The following is a 26489-nucleotide window of genomic DNA, read 5'->3' as shown; positions in this document are numbered from 1 at the left end:
AGTGGTTTCGGAGATACAGCCAAATTTCGAGATTTTGAGGCCTAAAAATTTCAAACCTCGTGGACCACCTCAATATGACGTCATAATTGAAAAATATTTGGGGTGTAAACTTTTTACCCCAAATACCACCAGATGGGACCCCAGGCATTTTGAATTTCAAAAATGGTGAAAAAATGAAACACCCTAATGAACAGTGATGGTACATGAAACAGAATCTGATCACCAAAGGCATCCTGCCTCACACTACGGAGTATAATATCCACCCTGCTAGTTTGTGTAAGTTGACTGAAACCGGGATTTGTCAAAGCAGTAGACACGAAGCTGCGTGAAATAAAAGTGTTGCCAGATGTAAAATCAACAGGCTAAAAGAACATATTATCACATTTCAACGCTCTCAGTGGACAGTTTCGCTTCCCTTTTAAGAAATATACACAGATGAGACGCAAGCAGGAAAATACTAAAAACACTACTTTTCAAGCAAGACAACATCAGCCGTCGTCAGGAATTTGACGACCGTATTATTGATGCGTTGCCATAAACTTTTTGATACGCAATTTCAAGCAAACGCAATTGGACGGGACAACACAGTGGGACAGAGAAAGTGCAAAAAATGACGTCATCAACGCAGACAAGCAATGATTACGTAGGCACTAGCGGGGTCGGTGACGTCATCAGCAATATTTCGTAAAAGTGATATGAAGATTCATGATTGTTTTCACTGTATCGTTACGAAGCCATGGGAGCAGATTTTGGCAAGCTATCAAAATGTAATACTGTTTTATAATAATAATATAATAATAACATGTTTTAGTTTTTGCCGATGTAACAACACAAAATAGTCAGTTGAGGAGAAAACACATTTGACGCATGTGGACAGCTGACCCATACAGCAAAATCCTTCATTTTTGCATTGCTGTAACGTCTGCAAACGTCAATGGCAATCAATGCAAAAATGGTAGATTCTGCTGTGTGAGGAGAAACATGGGATGTAATACCATCATCATTAATGAACTAGCAACGGTCATGACATGTGGTTTGACGACTGGCTCGCAACTAAATAGTGCATTAAGGGTAATAAGCAACATACACCACTTGAAACATATTTCCTTCTACAAACGCTAGGCTGGATAAGGTAAAATAGATTGCTTCGTCGCAAAAACGTAAAGCAACGGTTTTATATAGTAACTTCGCGCGGTATTTCAGGAGTTTAGCCAGTAAGCAAGACTTGTGCAATGTGCAGCACCAGGGTTTTCCATCATGACTTTCTGGTCTAAAGTATAGTTCATTCAAAGGAAAACATGCAATACGAACAGGAACTCAAGATATACGAAAAAACAACAAGATACTACAGTAAAGTCGGTGTATTTTTGCACCAACAAGACATAACTAAATTTTTTGTAAAAGTTTACTATATGCGCAAGCACCTTATTTGTATTGCAAAGATCAAGAGACTCCGCTGAGTTTCAAACTGCAAATGCTTCAACGAGAAAAATAAAATTTCACAGAACCAAACTCTCTTTACTTTGAGGTAAATATATAAACTACCTACCGACTACGGTACGATACGAATTTGTACCTACCATATTGCAACAAGAAGACTGCAGAACAGTTAGTGCACCTAAAACCCCCTTAAACAATAGAATATAATTAACAAGCTGGACGAAACAGAATGAACAACAGGCAAGAACAATCCAACGCATGCATATAATGGCATTACAACATGATTAGAAACCTTAAGAAAAATACATAATACTTAGCACTGTACGAAATAACCCGGTCTGCAGTGTTATCCAACCATGGTGATAAACGACGTTGATAAATGTAAAATAAACAAAATAGTGCGACAGAAATCTGAAAATTTCATGCAGAAAAGTTAAAAAGATTTAAAAAATAAATTGTTCAGTGTCCGAGCAGAATGAATATACTCAGCCCAGACACAGCAAAACCAGTCAATTTTATTCTCAATTTAACCTCCGCACTCGAATCCCAACTCGTCTTAATGACGTAAACAGACGTCACGCCCAAGCGGTGAGGTCAATGACGTAATGCAAGGATGACATCAAAGATTGAAGGTCATTGCAAGAAGTAGAAATGAAGCTGAATATAAGATGAAAACAGAATTGGGAAGATGAGAAACTGAACCACATTCCGTGTCGAGCTCCTGCGAAAAAAAATATCACGTGATCGATTGAAAGTGTTTCGCATTGTCTTTTAGCCAACAAAGTTGCGAAATAGTCGGATAACTCAGTGCAGACATATTTCAACGAGATCGCACTTGGCAAGTCATGAGTGTGGACTGCAGATACTGAGGATAAGTGGAGTTAAGATTCTCATGAGACATCATTTTTCAGGACCTCAATCCGTTGCGTCATAAGTGACCAATTATGAGTGTAAAATTGTCTAAACCTAAAACATTCATATTCCTAATTTTACAACAAAAATAAAAAAGCGTTGAAACTTACAAATGGGAAATGAGTTTGTGCTCTTGCATCGTAGCACTCGCCGCCATTGGGCTGAGCTCTGTACCTGCGTCATTGCAAAATGTTAGAACCACTTCTACCGAATTGTTCAACCAACAGCTTTTGATAACTCAAAAGTTATAACTTTACGACGTTCGAAAAATACAAATCAAGCTATATCCGCACTTGATAATCTTATAATCAGCTTAATTGCTTCAAGAATGTAAAAACTAAATAATTGTAAGTTGCTCAAGTGTACTGAAAATTATACAGACTCGGTTAAACGCATGAAAAACATGATAAATTGATTACGAAATTAACCGGTTGGAAAAGAGCACAGCTGTTAGATATAACATTGGTGCAGAAGCAGATATTGTATCACCCAATACTGTCCAGTGCCGAATAGCGACCAACACAGTGCACCAATACAAATATGCAGTGAAAAACACACGCTAAACCGTACGAATATAACACGGAAGTATAGTATTTGAATAACTTCACAGTGTTTAAGGCGTGTAACTTTTTTATGCTTGCTTATCCTTCCCAACTTTTCAAAGGTGAATTTAGCAACACTTCGAGGGTCAAAAATTGTGCATTTGTTATACCGTTTATCGTACTTGTTTTAGTAAATTCATCATCCTAAAGATGTAAGTTAACCTCAGAGGTATCTCCATTCGAAGATGTAAGTTAACCTCAGAGGTATCTCCATTCGAAGATGTAAGTTAACCTCAGAGGTATCTCCATTCGAAGATGTAAGTTAACCTCAGAGGTATCTCCATTCGAAGATGTAAGTTAACCTCAGAGGTATCTCCATTCGAATATGTAAGTTAACCTCAGAGGTATCTCCATTCGAAGATGTAAGTTAACCTCAGAGGTATCTCCATCCGAAGATGTAAGTTAACCTCAGAGGTATCTCCATTCGAAGATGTAAGTTAACCTCAGAGGTATTTCCATCCGAAGATGTAAGTTAACCTCAGAGGTATCTCCATTCGAAGATGTAAGTTAACCTCAGAGGTATCTCCATTCGAAGATGTAAGTTAACCTCAGAGGTATCTCCATTCGAAGATGTAAGTTAACCTCAGAGGTATCTCCATTCGAAGATGTAAGTTAACCTCAGAGGTATCTCCATTCGAAGATGTAAGTTAACCTCAGAGGTATCTCCATCCGAAGATGTAAGTTAACCTCAGAGGTATCTCCATTCGAAGATGTAAGTTAACCTCAGAGGTATTTCCATCCGAAGATGTAAGTTAACCTCAGAGGTATCTCCATTCGAAGATGTAAGTTAACCTCAGAGGTATCTCCATTCGAAGATGTAAGTTAACCTCAGAGGTATCTCCATTCGAAGATGTAAGTTAACCTCAGAGGTATCTCCATTCGAAGATGTAAGTTAACCTCAGAGGTATCTCCATTCGAAGTTGAGTTGTTCTTTAAGATACATTCATCGTACAATTAACAAACCTCTCGGAGGGGCGTTGTATCTTCTCTGTCACGTTTTCATGGATGGGATTGATGACATAGGGAGAGGAACACGACTCTTCATCCAGTTGCGAAATCACAAAGAGAAGATTCGTGTTCGGGACACGCATCGCTGCGTAAGTTCTGCGAAAGATCAATAAGAAAACGTCATTATTATTGTTATGCTACGTGTGGGTTTTGAGGCTAAACTGGCAGTTTCGCAACATGCACAGGGTGTCAAACTGCAAATGCTTCAACGAGAAAATCAAAATTACACAGACCAAACTCTCGGCTTCGGTAAATACTTCAACAGTCTCGCAACATGAAAAGATTTGATAAGATTCAAATCGTTAAAACAATCCACATACTCCTGAACTAAAAAATTACCTTACACGGTGCAATCTAATTCTGATGCAAAGATTTTCGCAAAGCGAACAATGCCGCAAAAGGAAAATGCTTTCCTCTCAGTGACAAAAACTGCTGTTGAATAAATCAAACGCGCTTCCGTCAAACGGTTGTTTGCAAAAACGCGTCACGCAACGGTGTTGATTATCCACATTATTCAAAGACACAAACCAGCAGCCATCGCGCTCAGAAGCGCGTTGTATAACGACAGGACAATCCCACTACGGGATCTCTAGTCGTTCGGTTCTCATGGCAACCATTCAGTACCCCTGCGCGGTTCATCACTGCGCATCAGTGGCTGCTGGGTGGGAAGTTAGAATCAAAAACGTTTCATTGATGTTCGTCTAATGGCGAGAAGCCACATCACATCATGCTGCTAGACCTGCCCTAAGTGCAACATATTCTTCCATTATCTTCTCAGTCGCCGTGAATATATTTTCGTACCATATGAAGAGACGTGTTTAATTGTTAACCAACTGAAATTTGCTGTAGTTTTTATGCGACCTCACCAGATATAGTTATAAGACGAAACGGTTTCGAACCCACCGATTGCATGCATCTTCATTTTCCGAAACGGAGTCTTGTGGGCCAAAACTGAAAACTTTCGTTTTCAAAACGCAATGTTTCTTCATCGAGTTCGTATTCGGCAGAATATATTCCGAGGTTTGAAAGGGAATTTTCCATACGTCAGAAGCGTCATCATAAAACACGTCACTGGCGAGGGAGACAACGGCACTCGCAAAACTTTGCACAATGATCAAAAAGGTCGAGGTGATCCACCAGCCTGCAGAGAAGGAGAAACATTTTAAGGCGAAACCGCGGACTGTGACAACATGGAAACAAATTATGTAACTTTTCAAAACCGAAGTTATTGATAATCAGATTAGTTTATTTATTTTGCAGTCTGCTGTGCGGCAGAGTGGTGAGACTGAGAGTACAACAAATCAGCAGCCAGCCATCGCGCTCAGAAGCGCGTTATATAACGACAGGACAATCCCACTACGGGATTTCTAGTCGTTCGGTTCTCATTGCAACCATTCAGTACCCCTGCGCGGTTCATCACTGCGCATCAGTGGCTGCTGGGCTGGAAAGGAATAGTAGTGAACAAAATAAAGAAAATAAACATTACCGTAAAAATATTATTAAACCAGGTCCACAACAAAGACGCAATAACAAAAGATAGCTTGGCCTTCTCGACGTTAACCCGCCCAAGGCTTTATAACAGCGCTGCCATACAAAAACCCAACGGGTTGGAATATACGAAACTGACAGAGTGAAAACTTTAAAAAATAGTCTTGTCTTCAATTGATTTATCTACATCTACCTGCATTAAAAAGAGTTGCCAGGGTGGGAAGACGGAAATTGCCAGGACCGGAGTTTGTGGATTCCGGGATGACCTTGCACACCGCTTGGTGATCGTATATGTCTCGTGACGTGTACAGGCCATCATTTTCCAATGACGTCATTAGCTCACCATCAACTTCACCAAAAAAATTGCCAACCTAAAGTGAGAGAATATTGATTCTCATTTATGAAAGTACCTTCTCGAGAAGATGTGTGAACGATGCATAACTGAAGGAAGTGCCCAACTATAGAAAACCGAAAAAACCTCTATGACAATAAAAATCAAAGTCTCTATGCTGCAAACACAGTTTTGGAAATTTGTACAAAAATCAGGCAACGCTTTACCCAGTTTTTTGAGATATTTAGTCATATTTCAAACCACCGCATACAGTGCGATGTGGAATCGTTTTAAAGCAAACAAACCACAAGTTAAAGCACGAAGCGTTTGAAACGCAAAGAGTGAGTTACCGTACTTTATTTTGATGCCGGTCTTGATTCGAAAGGAGTAACATTCCTCCATCATCCAACACGGCACACACGAGATCCTGGGGGAAAAAGAAGATAAAAATGTGACGAAAATGAAGTCAATTCCTCCCAAATGCACAAGATTGATTATTATGATGCAAATAGAGCGCAACAGGGCAAAAGCTCGATAAGAGAACCTTGTTACGTATCTGAACTTGATAAATGTATCGATCTGAGTTACCACCACAACGACATTGTGGTGACTGATTTTAATAAGGAATGAATTTACAGAACTTGCACCTTTCATATTTACACACGCACTTTCATGTTGAAGTTGACAAACCACAAACCAGCAGCCAGACATCGCCGCGCTCAGAAGCGCGTTGTATAACGACAGGACAATCCCACTACGGGATTTCTAGTCGTTCGGTTCTCATAGCAACCATTCAGTACCCCTGCGCGGTTCATCACTGCGCATCAGTGGCTGCTGGACGAGAAAGAGAAAGCAGCTAACATAATAATGCCTGATTTCGCTTGAATCAAGACTGTAACAGTGGAAGAAGCCGAAGGAGTGGAATAGCTTGATAAAAGTCATGCAAAGATTGCAATTGTTTAAATTGTGACAAGTCACTGACATCGAGCGAAAGTTGTTTTATCTCATAAAGTTAATAAAACTGCTGATCATATGATTGACGGAGCCGACATCAGGATCCAGCTAAAGAATAGCAAATTGATCTCCAATATGTGTTCTATGGAGTTGGTAGTGGGCACTCAAGCAGGATACGCATTCGGACAGCGTGAAGAAGTTTATCAACCAAAGCAACAGCTTGGAGACGTCGTACAGAGAACACAGCATGAAGATAACGAGCAATTGCAGATACAATCAATACCCAGCAAGCAAGTTGCCATTTTTACGTCGGCAGACGTTGAGACAATGTGAAATGGCAACTTCGGTAGCTAGATATACATTCGCTCAACCAAACACTTAGCCCAGAATATAGATTTTTAAATCATGACCAACAACGTGAATACTGAACTCGTTTTCTTTGTGTAGGTTTTATGAATTTTAGCGTTAAACTAACAAAATAATTTGACTTCAGTTAATACGTGGTGGTATTCATATAACTAACTACAGTCCCATGAGGGATACGCTGAGTCCAGTCGCACATACGAATGTGAAGCCCAACTAACTGGCCCAACTAACAACATTCGTTCTTCTCACATTCCTTCAACGTCTGCATACGTTGAAATACATTCGCAACCAGGGCTGTGGAGTCGGAAGAATTTTGACGTGTCCGAAGTCATTAAAAAAAGGTCGACTACTTTTGATACAAACGATAAACAATAAAAATTTAGTCTGCAATCGTTTTTGAAAATATGGTTTCTTTTTCTCTGTATTAAGCTCTACAACTTCACCAGAAAATAGAAGTGTTTTATCTTGATAGTTTTTATGAAAGCCACCGTTTCAATTCGATCACAACTTAAAGTGAAATTAAATTTAAAAAAATGAAAAAGGACAAAAATTTAAAAAAATCTGGCAACACTGAAGTTGGAGCGGACAGTTATAAACTGATTAATCAAAGTAGTAAATTTTTGGCCCGACTCCACAGCCCTGTTTGCAACAGAGCCACCTAGTGTTTTCCAAGCTACAAAGTCATGCACAGAAAAAAGGTTGTTAAAACGACAACTCACAGATGACCAGCAGTTGTAAGAATCAAGGCATTCTTCTGGATTCGAGCACTGAAACCAAAATAGCTTCGCTTTAATGTTTGTCCAACTACTTAGATTCAACATAAAAGCGCCAACAGCAGCAATGAGACACTGGCAATCATGTTGAAATAATACGATAGGTGACGAAAATGGCTCGAATAGTAACCGCAATAATTAATGTATTGTTACCTCACGAGTCACGATAGCATTATATTTAACAAAAACCCAACCTTTGACATTGTTGTGTTCCAGAATGTTCCTTTCACATCGTCATATGACAAAACGGCGCCGGTGACCGCCGGAAGAATGTCTTCGCCTTCTGAACGGACAGTCACGGCCTCGCTGGCAACTAAATACTTTATCGTCTGCAAGTAAAACCAGAAACATCTTGACACTCGGCACATACAATCATTTTTTGATATTGAGATTATAACCGTACAAACAGTTTACAGATATCTTTCGCGAGTCAAAATAGATCAAAGTATCAATTCGATTACATCAGATGTGTACCGATTTAATGCAGAACAGTTCAGTCATTTTGTTTAGCTGTTATTTTTAAAACTTGCACTTACGGATATAGATGATGCGAATGTAGACTGATCGTATGACCTCGTAGTGAACCAATCAGCTGTGTTCATATCAGACGTACTTGAGGGGTTACTCGTGGTCATTGAACCGCTGTCTTCGGGGTCAAATTGAAGCAATGTGAAAATGGTGGTAGATGAACTCAACAAAGCGCGAAGAAAATAGTCCTTATGAGTTGGATCACTTAAAGCTGATGTGATTTGCTGAAAACAACACATATATGATATCGCAAACTTAGAGGCAACGTAACAGTTAGATGTCAATTTCGTGACGAAGAGCGAATGGCAAGAAAGAGAGTCAGGCAGTTACATTTTTTTGTCAACTTCCAGACAGCAATACCGTCATTTTTACATTGATTTAACCTCTTCACATGTTGAATGAATGTAATGAGGATTTTTCCTAGCTGAGTTTGCACCAGTTGAAAGGCTCTTAAATTCTGTACATTGGTGAAAGCAAAATAATTTTACACAGCAACCAAAATCAAACCTGTTGATGGTCTTCATTTCCAAAGTGCTTTATGCGTAACACTGATGGTTTAGAATCGGTGGCCACAAAAACCGTTCCCACAATTCCCGACATAGAAACATCTGACCAATGGTTTGCCAGCTCGCGTGTGACGAAACCTTGCAGAAGAAGCTCGTCCAACTGCTCTTTGTCGCTACCATCTGGAGATGTGGTACAATACAGCGTCAGCAGCGTTGAAAACATTTTTACTTAAAGAGCACAAGAGAATTTTCCAGGGCTGCAGAGTTGGGCAAAAAAATTGCGACTCCGACTCCTTGATTTAAAACTGGCCGACTCCGGCTTCAGTGTTGCCAGATTTTTTTTAAATTTGATTTTACTTAAGTTGTGATAGAAAGGGTAACTTTAACAAAAACTGAGAACAAACATTCCTATCTTCTGGTAAAGTTTTAAAGTGCAAAACGGAAAACAAGAAACAATATTATGAGAAAATTTTATTGTTCATTGTTTTGTATCTAGCCGGAGTCGGCCTTTTTTAACGAATCCGGACACGCAAAAATCCCACCGACTCCACAGCCCTGGAATTTTTCACTACAAAAATCTGGCGCTGGCCTGGTTGAATGACACTCTTACTATAAAGTTAAACGAGTATTGTCTGGTTTGAAATATTGATATGACAGCCAGTTACTTTATAGCACTGTTTTACGTTAAGTCAATGTAAAATTAAATCACAATGATGTGAAGTTTAAATCAGTGCAGCACAAGCAATAGCAAACGTATTAACAACCGCTGATAAAAAGTTGCCCTTGGCACTTAACGGATGTTATGAGAACAGTGGACTACATTACCAAGCATGAGTAATGTAAAATGTTACTATTGTCATTGTCAGAGCATTTTAAGATCTGGTAACGTAAAGGGCAACTTTTTATCAGCTGGGTTTATTCAAGAACGCTGGATTCAACAAAGTTGGTCCTTTTACATCATAGATCATCATAGATGCAACGTCAGCAGATGTTGAATTAATGTAAAAAGGATCAATTTTGTTCGCTGGAAAAGAACTTTGTGATAAAGATATGATAATCTACAAGCCTCTTTGCTTTTCTATGAAGAATTTAAACATGAAGAGCGTTCAGACTCAATTGACAGGAGACAATGAGTATAATACACTGTCAAATCGCCTGGTTACCTGAACCACAAGAGGAAGAGGCGGCGACAACATCTTCAAGAAGATGGCTCTGAACGGATGAGTTGTTGGATGTATTGAAAGAATTGTTGATGTCACATTCTTGGGCATTTCTTGGCGAGCTGTGGTCAAATATTGTAATGATTACAGCTCGGTAACAACATTTTATATATCACCATTACGTCGTGCCTAAATGAATCGCCCTGCCTATTTCGATCTGCTACCCAGTCAGTTTATCAGTCCTTTGTATATTGATTCGACGTCTGCAGACATTAAATCAATGTCATAAAAGACTGATTTGCTGGCTGGGAGTGAGCTGGTTTCCATGCACGAGCAAAGATAGTTCAAGAACATGTTTTGATGGTCATACGTTTAACACAGAGTCTCTGGAATCTTTCGTCAGATTGCGTCATATTCTTCGGAATGGCTGACGACAGTTACCTTGGTTCGCAGTGTAGCCCATAAGCCGCTGAATAAATATCATCGTCTAGCAGCAAGATGTCTTCAACTTGGATAGGTCTAAGATTGCTTTCCAATGTCCGGCCCGAGTCCAGTCTGTGCATGCCGTTGGTTGGAAGGGCAAGCGCGACACTTGAAAGAAAAAAGGATGGGATAAATAGAACGTGAACAATATCTCATTATGTCAACCATAACCTCGATGCTTGTATGTTTTGGTGCAGTAGTTTAAAGTCAATCAAGATCTGGTTATCGCGTTCTATATTTTGTAAGAAATTTTAGTTATAAAAAACCCTAAAAAGTTAAATGCCAGTGCACTCAATTGCAGTGACGTACTGACATTTAACAAACGAAAACTTAGTCAGCAAATACGGTCCTTTGTACAGTACACCGATACAATGTATGCAGACGTTGAATCAATGTAAAAAAATAGCATCTAGGATGATTGAGAAGTTATCAAGGAGCAAAATGTTCGAAACCTCTATCTGGATAAAAAGCACCAAGCGAAAAAGGGGGAGAACTAGTAGTTCAGTAAACGTTTCGAAAACTGAACGTTGCATCTTTCGTGTGAAATTTGAATGATAATAATACTAATGGTGATCATAGAATTTTAGAAGTGAACACGAAAAACAACTTAGTTTTTGGAAACTAATCAATTTGCGCAAATCAAGTAACATTCTTCAGTAAAACAGGAACTACGTGAGCCGAGTTGAAGGGATTATTACGTGATTTACGTGATAAAGGGATTATTACGTGATAAAGGGATTATTACGTGATAAAGGGATTATTACGTGATTTATTACGTGCGCTTCTCGGATCGTTTGCCCAAGCATTTTATTGGAAATGTTGCCAGCCAATAATTAAACTTGAAAAATATCGTAGGAGACGTTCAGAAAATCGATGAAGGACAATAAACAAAAAACAGAGGCATTGATTGAAGAAAAATAGATTTTAATAAAAAATAGATGAGTATCGACTGGAATTATAGGAAACCACCCGTTGCCATGGTTTTCATATCGCTCCCAGCAAACACAGGTTTTTGTTTTTCTTTCAATATCGGGAGACGCGAAAACGATGGAAATATTTAGTCAACGCTTATGTGTCAAACTACATTAACAGTCAACATATTGAATGGGCAGAAAACAGTGATCCAGCAAATAAAAACCGATTTTTACACTGTTCCAACATCAGCAGGAGTTGAAAACTTCAAGCAATGGAAAAGTTTTGATTTGTTTTTCATCATCATCATTTTCAACTATTTTTACCGAGACGAAATTTCGCTCTCACTAGACCAGACCCAGTAGGCAAATCGGTCTTTTGCGACTCTAGGGGTCGAATCAACGTAACAAAAGGCTGATTTGCCGGCTGGGGAGCTTTCACTGAGAAAGAGCAACTCTAAAATATCATGTATGGCAAAATAATAGAATGCTATGAATGTGATTTTACTGGCTGAGGTGTCTCCTGTTCTTCTTGCTGCTAACGAAGTTACAACAATACTACATTAAAACCATTGCTATTTTCAAGGCAGCAATTGATTTGGGTATGTTTCTCAACCTCATTTCAAGACAAAATAAGTCGATGGAATTTTGAGAATCAAGTGATTGAATTGGTAACTGTACCGTGAAAGTTACAATAAAGAATCACAGCATAAAGTTTTTTAACACTACACTGTCAAGTTAAAATAACGCGTATTTTAGTCAAATACAACCAATTTGCTGCTCTGAATTAAGTGTAAATATTTAAAAGACTGACTGATTTCAAACAGTGAAAGTCAAAGGAATTTAAATTGACGAATAAAATAAATTATTGATCTTGTACGGGATTACGGATGCTATCACTAACAATACCTAAAATCACATCCGGGTATCTCGGCGTATGAATATTTGTATGATGACGTTGTTAAATGGCGTTCATCTTGAGACAACGTTTCTCTCTGAAGAGCAACATCTGTTCTCCGCTGCTTGTCAATCATGTTTATGCGGATCTAAGAATAAAATTGAAAATTATCTCAAATTCACCGTCAAATGCTGAAAAAAAAATTCTACTAAACGTTTTGTGATGTTACATTAACGTTGACTTAACAAATAACAATAGCGATTTTCCGACACAAATTGTTTCGGTTTAACGAAAGTGATTGAAGTTTTGACCGAAAAATCTATTTGACATAAACATGCATAAATGGGAATAGAAAAAGTGCATTACATCTACCTGGACAAAGCTATGAATATTTTATGAATGTATTTCGAATCTCAGCCGACTCAGTAATCTAAAGCTGCAGCGTGAGCTCAGAAAGGCATTAGATGAATCCATTAGTCGCATTCGAAATGCACATGACAACCCAAACAAAACCGGCCATTTTTACATTGATTCAACGTCTGCAGACGATGAATCAATGTAAAAATGACAGATTTGTTGTCTAGGAATGCATGGCTTAAATAAAACATGAAAATCTCAACGTTTCATTAACAAATTATACAAGCTATACTATTACAACGGTCATTACGTTGAATCAACATGGGATTGCGTTATGTCACGGTAGACTAACCTCTTTGATATCCATTACTTCCATGTCGGATAAATCAACAGTCACGGGAGTATTTAGACGACCCTGCAGCAAATGATGACAATTAAATATACCGTGGAAGAAACTTAAAGGATGAAATTATGATAGTGTCGCCTCAACAGAATAATCTTGTCATCAAACTGCAAGTTAAGTACCGTATTAATTCTGTCCATTAAAGGGTTTTCTTCGCTAAGCTTTTTGCCAAAATCCCAGACAGAAAATCAACAGTATTTTACATTGATGCAACGTCTGCAGACGTTGAATCAATGTAAAATACTGTTGGTTTGCTATCTGTTGATTATTATTTTTGTTCATATAAATGATGGATGCATTCGGTCAAAATTAACTGTTATTCGATGAGATAAAATGTTATTTGTGAGTGTCCTCTGTGGATGGCTTTGGTGGCTGCAATGGAATTTAAACTAATCGTAACAATTTTTAACACAACGGGGTGGCTAATGTTTCAGATTCAACTGCGCAAAATAAAAATATAATACTTAAAAAACAATAGCAGTATACTGTTGGCAAATATGGGCGTGCGAAAGTAACTTTTAAGGCGTACCAAAATCTCTTTAAAGATGCTTTCAAAACATTTAGACAAAGTGCTGCCATTTATAGTTTTATTAGTGAGTTGAGGCTTAAAGATGTTACACACTATACACAGCATACAAAATATCAAAATAAATACATCTTACTGATACAACCGCAACTTGTAAAAGCCGACCCCCATTACGGGGTTTCTGTACTCACTTTTTTCAGTCGTGGGTGGTAAAAAAGGTGCCCGTTGTTTTCAATCCCAAACATGTAAGAGGTGGCGCCCCACTAAAAATAACATCAATTAGACAAAGTAAATTAAGATGACTTATAAGACAATGTTAGTTAGACTAGATATAAAAATGTAAAGAATTTTGAGTAAGTACAGTGAAAAATTACCCTCCTTTTTCAGAGAACGTTTTTCATTTTCACCTGACGAATTCCCAATGTATTAGTTCTTTCTCTATATTAGATGGCGAACGAACTTACAAGACAAATTTATCAAACGCAGCAATGCAAGAAGAGTAATGATGACCTCGTAAATCCACAAACAATTGGACAAATACAGACATCCCAGTGAAACTTTTTCCATTTTTACTACATCAGATGTTAAAAGGACGTAGAATGGCAACACTGTTTGCTGACAAGGAAAAATGCTTAAAACTTCACGCAGATGCTAACATCAACATTTTTTTTCTAGCTAGCATAACATGAGTTACAGTGATGTTCATCCAAGGAATTAGAAAGTAAAAGCAGAAACATTAAAAGTGTTTTACTGCTTCACTAACGTTTCGCATACCAACACCATGGCCTTGCGTGTCTACTCTCTACAGGGCAAACAACTTACAAGAAATTTCAAAAAAAAAATGTGCTGCAATAAACCTACGAGTAATCGCAAGAGAAAAAGTGAAATCAAAACACATTGAGAGAAAAATTTATAAAATCAAAACCGGTAGAAAAGAAAACAATCCAATAAACAAAACAACTTTTTAGCATTCAATGACCGTATTGGGCGCAAAACATAAATTTGTGGAAAAAATTAAGTGTTTGTCATCATCATCATCCTTGTCCGCATTAGTGGGGATGGCCGATATATGCGAAAGAGAAGCGCAGCGGCTTTATTGTCAGTCATGAACAAACGTAAGCTCAATCCAATCCTTAATGAGAACAGCAATGGACCCCAGAGAGTTATTAAGCAATTCAGCAAACACTCAATCAGAAGTTAGAAGCACTATCATGTAACGTTAGTATAATGTATAGATCGCTATGCTACAATGTTAACAGATCAGTGGACGTGATGGCGAAATACATCCCTAGTCGACATGTTGCACTCGCTATCCTCAGCGTATCAATGCAGTGCACACTGCATAATGTTATCAATCCATAATGTAAGCTGACGCTCTGAAGGCAATCCATCAAAGAACGGGTCACAAGGAGCATGCGCACAAATAATTCATATGTTTGACTATTATTTCTGTTGTAAAGCAGATGGACGTGTCAATTAATGACCCTTGAAACTGATATCATGTTTTTCACTGTCAAAATGCAGCAACCTGGTTTTTTTACTCGGTCATTCTCGGTTTTTTTAGCAAATTGTCCGAAAAAAATATAATCAATTCGGTCAAAATGTCCAAAAAAAAATATATAGTCAATTGACTATATACGACCAAAAATGACTAAAAATGACCGAATTTTTTCAAGTCATTTCGTACAAATGATCGAAAAGTCTCAGCAAAAAAAAAAACAGGCAGCAACTGGTGGTACCCAGACAGCAAAATCCGTCATTTTTTACAGTGATTCAACGTCTGAACTGATCTACAATACATACTGGGTAAAAATAGCGAAATCAGTTGCAGCGGCAAATGGCGGATGAATAATAAGTTAATAACGTTGGAGAAATTTACACAGTGGCAATACGAAGACAATTGAATTTACGGTTATTAAATGAGGGTAGTAATGAACACAATATTACCTTGCTTGTATCGAAAGCTTTTGCAATATCGCTGTACATGATGTCCGTTCCTGCAACAGCAGCAACTCCAAGCACGTACTTATCTTCCGGACTTCGAACGAAGCTATTGAAGATGGGACGACTGATGGTCATGACGGTGCCCAGACCAAGATGGTCTTCGTATGGCAAAGTCCATGTATTGGCTTTCCTGAGATGAAAGAAAATAAACAGATGTGAATATACAGAAAACAGAAAAAATTAGGTTTGTCAACAAATGACGTACCTCGGAATGGATTCAGCGAGTAACAGGGAGGTGGGTGGGCAATTTCAACAAAACAGAATGATGTGTAATTTCCTAATAATCCTACCTTGCAAACACACCGTAAATAAAGTCACTTTTCTGTGTTTTAGTCGCCATCTGGGTCCGTCAAAGGACAAACCCACCTATTAAAATGTTTTTATACCAATTCTGAAAACAAATTACTTTATTGGATTGGTTCGGAAGACGTTAAAAATTCATTTAAGATGTAACTGCGTCGTAATTTGCCCATTGTTGCAATAAACTTGGCAGTCAGTGACGAAATATTAGTTCAACATACATTTTGGAGAATGCCATAGGCTTGCTAAGCTTGGCAAGATATTCCATCGTCTGTATATGAGTGGCGCTATCGGAAGGAATTGGCAGGAACACTCCCCTGTTTTTGCAAGCCATGTCTTTCAGCGATGCTGTACTCGAAAAGTGTTTTCCGACAGAATACGTAAAAACTCTCGTCTGAAAAGATAAAAGCTTAATTTTGACGTGTTTCCACATAATGCAAGACAATAGCAAAGCGTTAAATATATGAGATTGTGGCCGACTTATTGCGTATCTGAAGCAATCTACGCTTTGGATTAAAAGCTTGCACTGAGATTTCACTTGAAGTCGACCCCAGTATCAGGTTATAATTGCTTTCATCGTGATTAATAAGACGATAATTTGCAGATAGACCACTTTTTGTATTTCCATACTATATGATCAATTTCATAGCGTAGGGCTTGGATTTTCAATGCAGTTAACACATAAAATATGTGGCAAATTTACGTCTGCCGACGTTTGTTCAATGCAAAAAAGACAAAGATAGTTGATTGGGATATTCATGCATTTTAAAGGCAGCAAAACATTTACTAAATGGGCTGAAAACAGAGATTGACAACCAAAGGGACGCACATGCTTGTGGAAGTTCCATTTGTCAAAGACAGCAGCAGGGTACTCTGCACCTCCATCAGTGAAGAGAAGGATCAATGGATTGCAAGATGCCCGCATAGCCTTGGCAGTGCTGCTAAACAGGGTGCTGTTCTCATCACTTAGGACATCAAACGCAAACTCAAAACCTTCTTTAAACGAAGACTTTCCTTGTGGGATGATTGCAGACATCCAGCTTAAAGCTAACTGCAAAAATACAATGAGAACATGAAGTTATACAATACGTGTTTACTGAAGAAAGTTAGCTTTTTGATAAAAGCACTTTCACACGAGCTGTAGCATTGAATCTGATATTTTGGTGCTGTTCTCCATTGGGGAGTAACAATTTAGAATAGCATGTCGAATTAATTGCATTAAACACTTATGATTAAGGGTCAAACATGTCATTATAAACAATATCGCCTGACGAAACGACAGCATTCGATTTGATGATGCTGTACTTCAATCTTCACCCAGACAGCAAAATCCGACATTTTTACAATGTAAAAATGACGGATTTTGCTGTTTGGGTATTGGTCACGGTAGGTGAGTTGCAATTTGGAATAGCAAGATGCAGTTGATTGCATTTAAGCAAGACCGTTAAACTCTCTACTTAAGCGTCAAAATATGTCATTAAACAATACCGCACAACGTAACGGAAGCTGATGAGAAGCCATGTGAACTCTAGTTGGAAAGTTGTGCCTCGTAAAAAGCCATTATATATAGCTGACATATTGAAATAAGAGATTTCAGAAAGTGAGTTCATTCCAAGCCTGTTTCATAGCATGTGAGTTGTTTTGGAGAAACCTGGTTCACTGCTTCCTCATTCCCCAAACAACTTGTGTCGATTTCTGCGTATCTGTGCTATGATGATGAAACGATCATACTTAGAAGATTAAAACGCTGCGTTAAATCATCAGGTATTTTTTTATGAACACAGAAATGAAGATGCTGCATGTCTTTGTTCAATCTAGAACAACTTTAAACAAACTTAGAGTTATAATTTTTTTTATAAAATTTGCATTTTCTTTGTGGGTGGTAATCACGAAATTTGTGACAGGCGACGGACTCAAAAGTGACAGGCCACTCTTTTGAAGCCACTAGTACCTGTTTATTCAAAGGAGTTGCTTGAAGAAGTCCTGGGCACTTCGGGTTTAAAAAGCTTGCGCTCTCGTTGAAAACGAATATATTGAAGAAGTCGTTGCTTGCCAGCGAGCTCATCACGTGATGGACGGAGAGGTGGATCAGGTTCCTCGTCAAGCCAAGCGTACTCCCACTGGTGTCCACCATAACCAACACGTCCTTCGGAGATGACATGCTCTGCAGATGAATTGCAGTGATAGATAGTTATAGATGTCGTGACGATGATTATTCTAAGACAGCAAATCAACCATTTTTTACATTGATTCAACGTCTACACAATAGACGTTGAATCAATATAAAAAATGGTTGATTTTCTCTCTGGATTGTTATAAACTTATAACTGTTACGTTTGAAACAAGAACATTTCGAAGTTATTTTATTATCTTATTTTGACGTAAAATTATGTTGGTTTGCTTCGTAACAAGTTTCTAAAGTGAAGATATTTGATAAAATATCGTTTCCGTTTCGTTCAAACCGAAACGAGTGGGACTCTAAAAGAATGTACCAAAAGGTTCGATCAAGGTAATGGCCTTGCACTTGTTGAAGTTAGTATTTCTAGGTGGTTGCTCAACAACTTCACCTTACGTTGTTGCAAGAAATGTGTTCTTTAAAAAGCAACACTAACATTTGAGCTGTGATAGTGAACTTCCTTGAATCTACAGTATATTTACAAAGCTTGTGCTAACGCATTTGATATTGATGAAACATGTCAAAAAAGGTGGATCAGTCTACAAATGGTCGATGTGAAATCACAGGTGCAAAGGCAACACTATGCAGTGTATCATCCAAAACGCAGTTTGAATATTTTTTCAAATTATCAAGAATTTGTATTTAAAAATATTGAAGAATCCATCAATAGTTTCGTCAAAAGTGTTCAATCGATTTCAAGAAATATTTGTAGGCTAAAGTTTGAAGAAAAAGCACAAGAGTTCTTAAGCATTAAAGACAACAATTACCCCGAAGAAAGATCAACACTTAATTTGTGGTAACCGTTAATTTTCCTCTTAAATGTAAAACCTATTGAACCTACTTTAAGCATGTGTATGAGTTTAACTGGAACGCTGAAATGCAGTATGACAATTGCCTGAAAATCATTTACAGCCGTATTGTACAAACTGATACTAGAACCAGATGTTGTCACTTGTCATATGAACAAAGTAGTTGTTTTTTACTTCAATCGTACCTGTACAAACCAAGGGGTGCTCCGCGCGTCGTAAAAATCAATATCACCGCAGGGAACATTCCATGGTCTTGAAGGGAAGTATCGAAGGACGCCATTCAAGGTGGCAACATATAACCATTTGGTGGTTCCTCCGTTCAGTGATGCGTTGCAAAGGCTACTGTTCAAGAGTGGCTCTAAGTCATTTGTCCATGCAATATCCTTCAAGACATCTGACCCTAAGCACATAACTTGATAGTTTACAATAAAGCAACCAACATTTTTTTTCGTAATTTGATGGTTTTGAAGCTTTTATGTCAACTCATGCCAAAGAACCTCTTTTGCTGAAAATTTTTTGAAATAAACTTTTATCTTTTAATAACACCACGAGATCCAAAAATGAAAAGAAAACTTTGGTTCCAGATAAAGGCTAAAACTTTCATCCATACAAGAAAACAATTTTCGCATTATCAAACTCAAATTCGGAGTAAATTGACTAAAAGTGAAAAACAACCCACCTTCATTGTACATATCGACTGGGATGTGAACGGCGCTTGCAGATACAGAGATTTTTTTATCAGAAAAGAATTTGTTTGGTGCAAATTGAACGGGAGGAGTGAAACAGTTCACTTTGCTGTCTTCTGTGAGCTGCAGGAGCTGATGACTGTCTTCACAGCTACACTTTGCATTATAATAACGAAGGGTCACATTATCTTTTTCAAATACGTCGTGACCAGTCACCGAAGACGATGGCAAAGGAATTTCGTTGAAGACAGACTCTGTCTGGTTTTCAGCTTTCTCATAAAATGTCACATGCTCGCCCTAAACGAAAAACTAGTATACAGGAAAAAAGATAAAAATCACTTCAGAAAGATAGATGACAAAAACTATACCTTTTACTACTTTTACATTGATTCAATGCTCTCCATTCAAACATGATACAAAAGTATATAACCTTTTAATAGATTTAAATGAAAAACACCTTTAAATATCAACACTTTATCAAAGATTTTTCTTTCATCTGAAGAATAAAAACCACAGCTTTACAATTACTTTGGCTAATTGACTCTAACCCCACAGATAGTTAGAACTTAGAAGCAAATAAGGAGTCTGCACAAACAACAACTCACAGTAAGAGTTTTCTTTGATTTCACACCACGATCTTCTATATTTTCAGCTTCTGCAACAAGAGCCTGTCAAACAATAAGTCGTTACTACGATTCGAGCTCGTTTTAGGATAACTTTTTTTTCAATATTTAAAATATTAATTTCAGTAAAAGTCTAAATAAAGATCAAAAACTGGATGCTTAGTCAAATCAATCAGTAAGTTAGTTTATGATGAATTGAAAACAATAACAATATATACTACTCCTGTGGTTACCTCAACCAACTCTTCCGCTGTTTTAAAAATCTTGCTCGCTTTGCTTATCGCATCCATTAATACATCATCGGAAGCCAGAGTTGTCATCCTTGGAGACATGTCTAAGTAAATCTAATAAATAAAATAAAAGTTTAAACTTTGTCAGAGATTTGAAAAGTAAAATGCTGGTGTACAAAATTGTTGTGGTATGGGTCGCAATCGCAAGTTTCTTGTCATAATCTGGAGGACACATCTGGTGGCAGGGTTAAACATATTATACGACAAGTGTTGTATTTAGCTCAAACTTACTACATGCAGCTGTTTGCAAGCTGAAACGATCTGCAAGCCATTTCAGTGACCTGGCATACGGGAATTTCTATGCTCAGTGACATCCATGCCACTGGTGTGATGCTTCATGCATGAGCAGTAAATAAGTGTTGTGTAAAAATTGGCTTGAGATAATGGTTTTTATTTAAGCAAAAACTACTCATGTGGGGCAAGCACATTAATGCAGGGGCTCGTAGCCAACAGAAAATATATCACATCTTTAGCAAAGTAAGTATAGTACTAAAATGTGAATGTAAAATTTGTACGCAGCTCAAAATACTGTTTTGAAGCATATTGACGACTTTGTTTTGATGTAATTCTAAGCAAACAACAATTAACCAAGCAATGAAAAATACTCACTCTTTTTAACTCATCTGAAGCAGCTGATTTTCTCACAACCTTTTCAAGAATCTCTGTTTCGAGGTCATCAGTTACTGACGTGAGCCTAAAAATAAATCTAGTAAAACTCAAAAGTCGTTAAGTGGGGAATATGACAGAAAGTGAGTAAGTAACCTAGAATTAAGCCAAAGCTTTCAAATATGCAACCCAACATTACAGGGAAAAAATAAGATTAAAATCAAGTATAAATACGATAAGCATATTATTAACAATCAATGCAAAATCTACTTTTTAAAGGTTGTGCTGGTTTGTCATCAATCTTTAGTGGAAACGCCACTTTGCTGTACTATGAACAATGCATACAAGGTACTCAGTAACACAACTGGATTCAACATTATTTTATTTAGAATTTAGAAATAAAACCAATCACTGTGTTAAGGACACATTGCTGTTGCATTGTTTCCACAATGTGAGCTATCGAGCAAGATTGGTGAAAATACCATGTGCGATCACTCCTGAGGGGGCAATTAATACAGAATCATCACCTTTAGTTATGATCAGGCCTCGAAATTCACGGCGGACACGGCGGTCATGTCCGCCGTCACAGCATGTGATGTCCGCGGGAAGTACCATCTAGATCGGTCATATTTGTCCGCCGAGAAATAACACGGGAACTAGCGATACAAATCGTCATTGCATAGTACTAACAATTGTTGCGAGAATATAATTTCCCGCGCATTCTAGCGCGCATCTAGAAAATGTGAATACTGTAACTCTCACCCAGACAACAAAATCTATCATTCTTATATTAATTCAATGTAGACGCAGACGTTGAATCAATGTAAAAAGGATAAATTTGTTGACTGGGTCGCTTCCATTCAAGCAGGAAAACTTTCGATTTATAGGTTGCTTCAACGATTGATGACATTGAATCATCGTAACAAAGGCGAATTCTTCGCTAACAATCGATGGGAGTACCGGTACTTCCACACTAATCAGCGCAACTTTGTTCAAGTTTTACCTCACAATGTCTGGCTTTGATTTCCGAGTAATATTGATAAGGCAAGGTTGGTTACAAAATTAGATTATACGAGTTCGGTAGGCTATTACAGCAAGATGCAGCAAAATTTGTTAAGTTTTGGTATTACAATAAGAAAAGACCCAGGGAAAATTCACTTTCGCTCACATGACACGCAAAAATAAACTTAAAAAAAAGCCTATGAAACGTTGCACAGCAGAAAATAGTAGCGTTAGTGTAGAAGTTTTTCTGACTCGTGCCCAGAGCATTGTGACGCAAGAAGCCACACGACCTTGTTCAGTAGAAGTTAATCAGTTATGCGGCGTTTTGAGCAGGTACACGGCGCTTTGACTCTTTAAGCGCACGTCTTTCAGAGTGACTTGGCTGAAATTTTAAAATGCATTCTAAACCGTAGCTATAGTTCTTAAATGGCGAAGAATTTTCAAGATAAAGTGATTAAGCATGACGATCGACGCAAAAACTGGTGTGTCCGCCATGAGACTTAATTTGTCCGCCGAGATAGCTGCTCAGACCGGACACGTTTGTCCGCCGTCAACAAAAACGAACTTCGAGGCCTGGTTATGATACATTGAAAGTCAAAGCCTTCTATCTAGTAAATACTCATCAGACCGGAAAATTAAAACAGTGCAACTGTCTGCAGTTTACATATATACAGTGGGACTGAAAAAGAAATGTTGAGAGCAAATGTGCGGAGTGAAGCTGATGGATAAGAATACCAAGAAACTTATAAACTTATTTGGCTTTCGCTTGAGTGTTGATAATTGGCAAAGCAAATAGAGTGAGGTGGTGTGGGCAATGGGCATGTTTGAGGAGAGATAAAGAAGATGTTTTAAGAGCGCTATAATATAGTTGTGAGTGGATGGTTGAAGAAAGCAAGCACGAGGCAAAAAACATGAAAATGGCAAGTTGAGGAGGAAACCAACAAAGTTGGCTTTTTGACAGGATGCTTTGGACAGGTCAATGTGAATTGTAGACTGTGGAGGCAGGGTGTGAAGGTGATTGCCGCACATTGAGGTAAGTCTGGCCACCCTTGGTAAAAGGGACATTACGGGATTAAAAGTGGACATACATACGACTACAACAATTGCAGCTTTTTTCTTTTAAAATATGAAAACATTTTTTACTTTCATGTAATGTCATTGCAAATACAATACATAAAATTCTAATACGTATTTCATTTTATCTTAAAAAGATAATGACTAAAACATTACACCCACTCACCATTGTGTAGTTATGCTGGGATCGCTGAAAATTTGACATGCGGCATAGTTTACAATACATATGAGTAACACACTAAAAATGGAAGACAGAGACGTTCCATGACACTGACAGTTCATTTTAACACTTTTTATTTAGCGGACAAAAGTCCAACACAATGCTTTTAACACTTTGTCATCATATGATGTTGCTTTTAATCTCCTAAACCATAGAACAACAAGAAAATATGAGTCAACACACCTTCGTTTCTGCTAACAAACAGATATGAATGGGAAAGTTAAGAATTATTAAGTATAATATATATGGTACAGGTTAATGCAGAAATTGAAATTTGATTGATAAATAACAAATAGGCTATTTTAAACCAGAGATGAAATCATAAATGGAATGAAAAAATGAAACTTATACAGCGCTACCGGTATATTAATGCCGGCATCTATAGACAAATCAAAAACTTAGACAAATAACAAAAAATAATGCTAAATGATTAAAACTGTGTTTGTTACAAGCAGAAGTGTATTCCTAGAAATCTAGATCATGAGCTTCAAATAGAAACCGGGTTGATAACATGAATAGTGGCAATGTTAAAAAGAAATGTTGCAAAATAATTCCAGAGTACAGTAAAACTACAAATGCACATTGCACACACAAAACACTTTACATTTTGTTAATCCAACACAGTTTTCACCAACGCATTATATAACTATTAAGCCATTCAGTATTTAACAAGTTTCAAACCGACCATTGTTAACTGTTATTAAATGCCCAAGTAAACATCTAGAACACGATTGTTGATGTTTCCCTCTCACAAAATCAATTGCAAAGGTGAAACCATTCTCTAGACAAATTAAATATTGTCAAGTCACCACCCAGTTCCACAAGCACTCAGCCTATTGACATACGGTATGCATAGTTCAGTACCCGGGTACCGTAAATATTGAGAATGCAACCTAATTTGTACCCTCATTTCGTACCCTGAAAAAATCGAGAAAAAAATTTAAAAAAGCCAAAATAGCACAAGGATCAGAGTTTCCGCTTAACCCTAACTTTAAAATTTTTTGCGGAAACTCCAATTAGCGACTTTGGCTTTGTTGCAAGACTTCGGCTTTGTGCTATTTGTTCTCTCGATCTTTTCAGGGTACGAAATGAGGGTACGAATTGTTCAGGGTATGAATTAGGTAGCACCCAGTATTGATAAGCAACAACATCACTTTTAAAATTATTATCATGAGGAAAATGGAGTTTTAAATATTTGCTGCTGTTTTTCCAATTTAACTTTAAGTTCTTCCATATCAGTCTTTACCACTTCACCAGTTTCTATAAGTTTTTGACTGGCATTGTTCAATAGCATTTGTCCATTTGTAAGATTTTCATTCACTTTCAGGAATTGACAAACCTTTCTGTATTGATCTTCAATTTTAGTAATTGCTAGTTTTCTTTCTTTTTCATTTGCTTCATCACCTTTTTTATGATCATTCAATATTACATTATCAGGAGCAAAGTCATCTTCTAAATTACGGCCAGACTCAAAAATATAATCGTCTTCATCAGCGCCACGCACATCTTCTTGTATCTCACTTAGTGAAGGAGGAGATGGGCGCACAGGTAAAACTGATGTTTTATCCGCATGCTTCTTTTGAATTAAATGCATAACAAACAGGTAAATCCAAGTTACACTAGCCTACTGAAATATTTAGGCAACAGAATGCTAAACCTAAATGATCAGGCAAGAGGTTAAGCAGTTGATTCAATAAATTTCAGTTGACTGAGTGATAGAATATTCAACGAAAACGCAATTCAATTTTTTTGCCTGCTTTCTAGATAACAGAATTATATTGAAGCAAAACCCACCTCGGCCTCTCCTTGGGAGTTCGGACCACGCTTGTAATTTGTAAAACAAAGTTAAAACTTAAAAAACCCAAGCAGTGTTGCCACTGTTTTTCCGGTTATCAGCTCTTGGTTTGCAATCTTGAAAACTGGCAACCAGTCAAATACTTTAAATAATAATAATATTCTGTGTTTATTGCAAATAAAATATAACCCAGTTACAAATTTGCAATAACTTTTGTCAATTTCAATCAACTTGTAGAGATCCAGTGCTAAGTCTTCATTGAACTGGCACTCAACTTTTTTGCCTTGGCGGACCCCTTTTGGTGCCTCGAAGCGGTCGCGGACCCCTAAACAATTTTTATCTGAAAGTTTGATATATCGCGTCTCCTAATGGAATCTAAATTTCCTTAGTTTCGAAACGACACACAAGAATTTTCTGAACTCGCGACACACTAATGACGATTGACGAAGTTATGATGAGCTATATGTTGGCACATTGATTGATTGATTGATTGATTGAATTTTTATCCTCGGACTGGGAAAGCTTCTTGCAGAGCTTAATCCTGGCAGTTTTGCATACTTGTAGAGGCTTTGAATCACTGACGCAGGCCCGGTCACCGAGATTGTCAGAGTGAAGTTTCCGATTGTTGAAGTCTTGTTGCCGGGGAACTATTCCATCCATTAGATGCCGCTGAATGGAGAGCAGTCCTTAACGTGCGTTGCTCAAGCGCACACCCCGAGAGTCGAACCAGCGGCTTGATCTTGAAGCTTCTTCGTTCCAGAAGTGACGCGCTAACCAATTGAGCTATCGGGGCGGACACCAGTAGGCTAATCAATATGCAGGTTTAATGTTTTTCTATAAATTGTATAAAAAATTATTAGAATTTTTGCAACCGTTACAAATAATTTCTCTATATTTTCATTTTCAATCAATATTTTATTGTAATCACCGTCATGTTAAAACTGTGAGGGCTGATAGACTGCTGAGAAACGTTTGCATTTCTAAGTTGAGCATTGATCAAAAATCCGCTGTCTCAAAGGAATTAAGTTGAACATAGCCTTATTAAAAGCTTTGTATGATTTTTTACAGTTTGAAAATCACTGTAATACACTAACAAAGCACAGAAAATTTCGTAAATCATGCTGCAAACTTTCACGGACCTCTTGAAATCACTTCGCGGACCTCTTGGGGTTCGTGGAGCCCCAGTGCTTTACTGTTTTTCACACATTTTTTACGTAATATTTGCATAATTGAAGCCCACGTGTTTAAAAGCAGAAAT

At 37.7% G+C, this 26489-nt stretch overlaps 2 protein-coding genes across 2 annotated transcripts; both read right to left on the bottom strand.

Annotated features, from left to right (window-relative positions):
• Positions 1–1938: 1938 nt before the first annotated feature.
• On the bottom strand, positions 1939–23498 carry LOC145781716 (voltage-dependent calcium channel subunit alpha-2/delta-2-like). The gene is made up of 25 exons (XM_082593385.1): positions 23383–23498; positions 21144–21228; positions 20478–20588; positions 20227–20289; positions 19615–19918; positions 19121–19335; positions 17902–18114; positions 16780–17001; positions 16172–16344; positions 15594–15780; positions 13838–13909; positions 13070–13132; positions 12372–12508; positions 10510–10659; positions 10072–10190; positions 8910–9088; positions 8411–8626; positions 8069–8260; positions 7821–7868; positions 6137–6208; positions 5644–5821; positions 4866–5103; positions 3918–4058; positions 2463–2526; positions 1939–2161 (listed from the first exon to the last, which is right to left on the bottom strand). The coding sequence occupies exons 1-25, from the start codon at positions 23496–23498 to the stop codon at positions 2060–2062; spliced, it is 3660 nt and encodes a 1219-aa protein (XP_082449511.1). The 3' UTR covers positions 1939–2059.
• Positions 23499–23580: 82 nt separating this feature from the next.
• Positions 23581–25089, bottom strand: LOC145782452 (UPF0449 protein C19orf25 homolog). The gene has a single exon (XM_082594245.1). The coding sequence runs from the start codon at positions 25028–25030 to the stop codon at positions 24605–24607; it is 426 nt and encodes a 141-aa protein (XP_082450371.1). The 5' UTR covers positions 25031–25089; the 3' UTR covers positions 23581–24604.
• Positions 25090–26489: the final 1400 nt, after the last annotated feature.

The sequence above is a fragment of the Aplidium turbinatum genome, chromosome 13 (assembly GCF_918807975.1).
Source record: "Aplidium turbinatum chromosome 13, kaAplTurb1.1, whole genome shotgun sequence".
In the NCBI taxonomy this organism is placed as follows: domain Eukaryota; kingdom Metazoa; phylum Chordata; class Ascidiacea; order Aplousobranchia; family Polyclinidae; genus Aplidium; species Aplidium turbinatum.
This window is presented reverse-complemented; position numbering and strand designations above follow the sequence as displayed.

Excerpts from the sequence above, each read along its gene's own strand:
- LOC145781716 (XM_082593385.1), bottom strand. The coding sequence starts at position 23,498 with ATGAACTGTCAGTGTCATGGAACGTCTCTGTCTTCCATTTTTAGTGTG. Across the intron at positions 19,919-20,226 it reads AATCAAAGAAAACTCTTACT|GGCGAGCATGTGACATTTTA; the intron begins GTGAGTTGTTGT and ends TTTTTCGTTTAG. Across the intron at positions 6,209-7,820 it reads CTTACAACTGCTGGTCATCT|GATCTCGTGTGTGCCGTGTT; the intron begins GTGAGTTGTCGT and ends TTTTTCCCCCAG.
- LOC145782452 (XM_082594245.1), bottom strand. The coding sequence starts at position 25,030 with ATGCATTTAATTCAAAAGAAGCATGCGGATAAAACATCAGTTTTACCT.